This window comes from Camelina sativa, chromosome 18, assembly GCF_000633955.1.
Source record: "Camelina sativa cultivar DH55 chromosome 18, Cs, whole genome shotgun sequence".
Lineage (NCBI taxonomy): Eukaryota > Viridiplantae > Streptophyta > Magnoliopsida > Brassicales > Brassicaceae > Camelina > Camelina sativa.
In genome coordinates, this window is record NC_025702.1 from 9,848,871 (window position 1) to 9,851,227 (window position 2,357).

Sequence of the window (2,357 nt, forward strand, 5' to 3'; positions counted from 1 at the left end):
ACTACTTGCAGTATCCTAAAGCGCAATTGGCTAAACGAGACACTCGACTTTGGTACTAGCAAAAGTTTGCGGTTTTTGGATTTACAATACAATGACATAACTGAGTATAAGCAACCAGCTAAGAAAGACCTTCAAGTAATGTATGTATCCTTGTCACAAAACCAAAATGAGTACTTCTTTGCTCAGTCAATTACTTATGAGTGGTTATACATACATCTACAGCTTGGCAAATAATCCAGTGTGTCCGGAGGTGGAGAACCCACCGGATGAATACTGCAAAGTATTCAAACTAAGTTCCTCATTTTTTGCTCCTAAGAGAAAAGAAAACTGTCATCGACAATGTGACCATGACAGAAATTTGAGTGCAATCACGTGCCGGTGTGCGTATCCAGCCTCAGGAATACTCACTTTTAGATCGCCTTCATTCTCAGGGTTTTCAGACGACAGCAACTTCGAATTGCTTTATAACAACCTAACTGGTTTCTTTAACAATTCCATTTATCGAGTGGAGTCGGTGTCCATAGGAAACATAAGAGAGGATGAAACTGAGCATCATCTTCTAATTGATCTCTTGATCTTTCCATTAAAGGAAGAAAGGTTTAATGAGACCGAAATGGATAGCGTTATTTCCAGGTTTAGCACACAGACTTATAAGCCTCCTGACAGGTTTGGCCCTTACATATTCAAAGCCAATAAGTACGATAAGTTCCCGGGTATGATAAAAACGGTTATACAATTTACACATAATCTTAACCGGATCTAAAAACTGGTTCTATATGACTCACTTTTACCTCTGCTTGTTTTGCCACAGATGAAAAAGGTTTAAAGTCGTCACACGTCATTGGAGCTATACTTGGTGCTGGTGTTTTTCTGTTGTTGCTTATCATAGCTGGGATTTATGCTCTCAAGCAGAAGAAGAGAGCAGAGAGAGCAAATGATCAAATTAATCCTTTTGGTAAGAACTAAAAAGAAGAGGTTCTTTTTGTACTTACTTCGAAGAAAGACTGGTGAAATGCTAACAACTTCTCTTTCGTGTGTTACAGCCAAGTGGGATGCCAATCAGAACAGTGTCGATGCTCCGCAACTCATGGGAGTAAAAGCATTTACATTTGAAGAGATGAGGAAATGCGCAAACAACTTTTCAATGGCAAATGATGTTGGTGGTGGAGGTTATGGCCAGGTTTGTTTATTTGTAATAGCTTCAACTGATATTACTTGAATTCTGTTCTCGATCTCAGTCTGATGGTGAAACAGGTGTACAAAGGGATTCTTCCCTCAGGGCAACTCATAGCAATAAAAAGAGCACAACCAGGATCTTTACAAGGAGCGTTGGAGTTTAAAACTGAGATCGAGCTTCTTTCAAGGGTCCATCATAAAAACGTTGTCAAACTCTTAGGCTTTTGCTTTGATCGAGGTGAACAAATGCTTGTCTATGAGTACATTCCAAATGGTTCTCTAAGAGATAGTCTATCAGGTAATTAACATCAAATTCTTTTATTGCTTTGAAGAATTTAGATTGTTATTTTGTACTGAACTAGACAAAAATTGTAGGGAAAAATGGGATTAGACTTGATTGGAAAAGAAGGCTTAGAATAGCACTTGGATCAGGTAAAGGCTTGGCTTATCTTCATGAGCTTGCTGATCCTCCAATTATACACAGAGACGTCAAATCAAGTAATATATTACTTGATGAAAGTCTAGCTGCAAAGGTTGCTGATTTTGGCCTCTCCCAACTTGTGGAAGAAGCTGAGAAAGCTAATGCCACAGCACAAGTGAAGGGAACCATGGTGAGTAGAGAACAAATATAATCTTCCTTTCTCTCTTTCTTAGATACGTTAAACTCACAACATCTTTGGAATTAGGGCTATTTGGATCCTGAGTACTACATGACAAATCAGTTGACAGAGAAAAGTGATGTGTATGGGTTTGGGGTGATGATGTTGGAGCTATTAACCGGTGAAATTCCGATAGTGAATGGTAAATATGTGGTGAAAGAGGTGAAGATGAAGATGAATAAATCAAAGAAATTGTACGACCTACAAGAATTGTTGGACACTACCATCATTTCAACCAACGAGAATCTTAATGGATTCGAAAAGTTCGTAGACTTGGCTCTAATATGCGTGGATCAAGAAGGAGTGAAGAGGCCATCGATGAATGAGGTTGTAAAAGAAATTGAGTACATAATGCAACATGCAGGATTATATCCTAACGTAGATTCAGCTGCAAGTTCAAGAACGTATGATGAAGCAAGCAAAGGATCCGGGGATCTTTATAGAAACAACTCGTTTGAGTATAGTGCAAGTTTCCCAACTACAAAACTCGAACCCCATTGATTAGTCCGGATGCTACACCAA

At 38.9% G+C, this 2,357-nt stretch overlaps 1 protein-coding gene across 4 annotated transcripts in view; it reads left to right on the plus strand.

Annotated features, from left to right (window-relative positions):
• Positions 1–2,341, plus strand: part of LOC104760959 (probable leucine-rich repeat receptor-like protein kinase At5g49770) — a 40,252-nt gene extending 37,911 nt beyond the window's left edge. For 3 of the 4 annotated variants that reach the window (XM_019240344.1, XM_019240345.1, XM_019240346.1), the window contains 7 exons: positions 12–140; positions 223–713; positions 812–955; positions 1,044–1,180; positions 1,255–1,474; positions 1,552–1,787; positions 1,863–2,341. In XM_019240344.1, coding sequence (XP_019095889.1) covers positions 12–140; positions 223–713; positions 812–955; positions 1,044–1,180; positions 1,255–1,474; positions 1,552–1,787; positions 1,863–2,336 — 1,831 coding nt within the window. In that variant the 3' untranslated portion in view covers positions 2,337–2,341. The remainder of the gene's footprint in view (positions 1–11; positions 141–222; positions 714–811; positions 956–1,043; positions 1,181–1,254; positions 1,475–1,551; positions 1,788–1,862) is intronic. The other variant, XM_019240343.1, reaches the window with a different exon arrangement.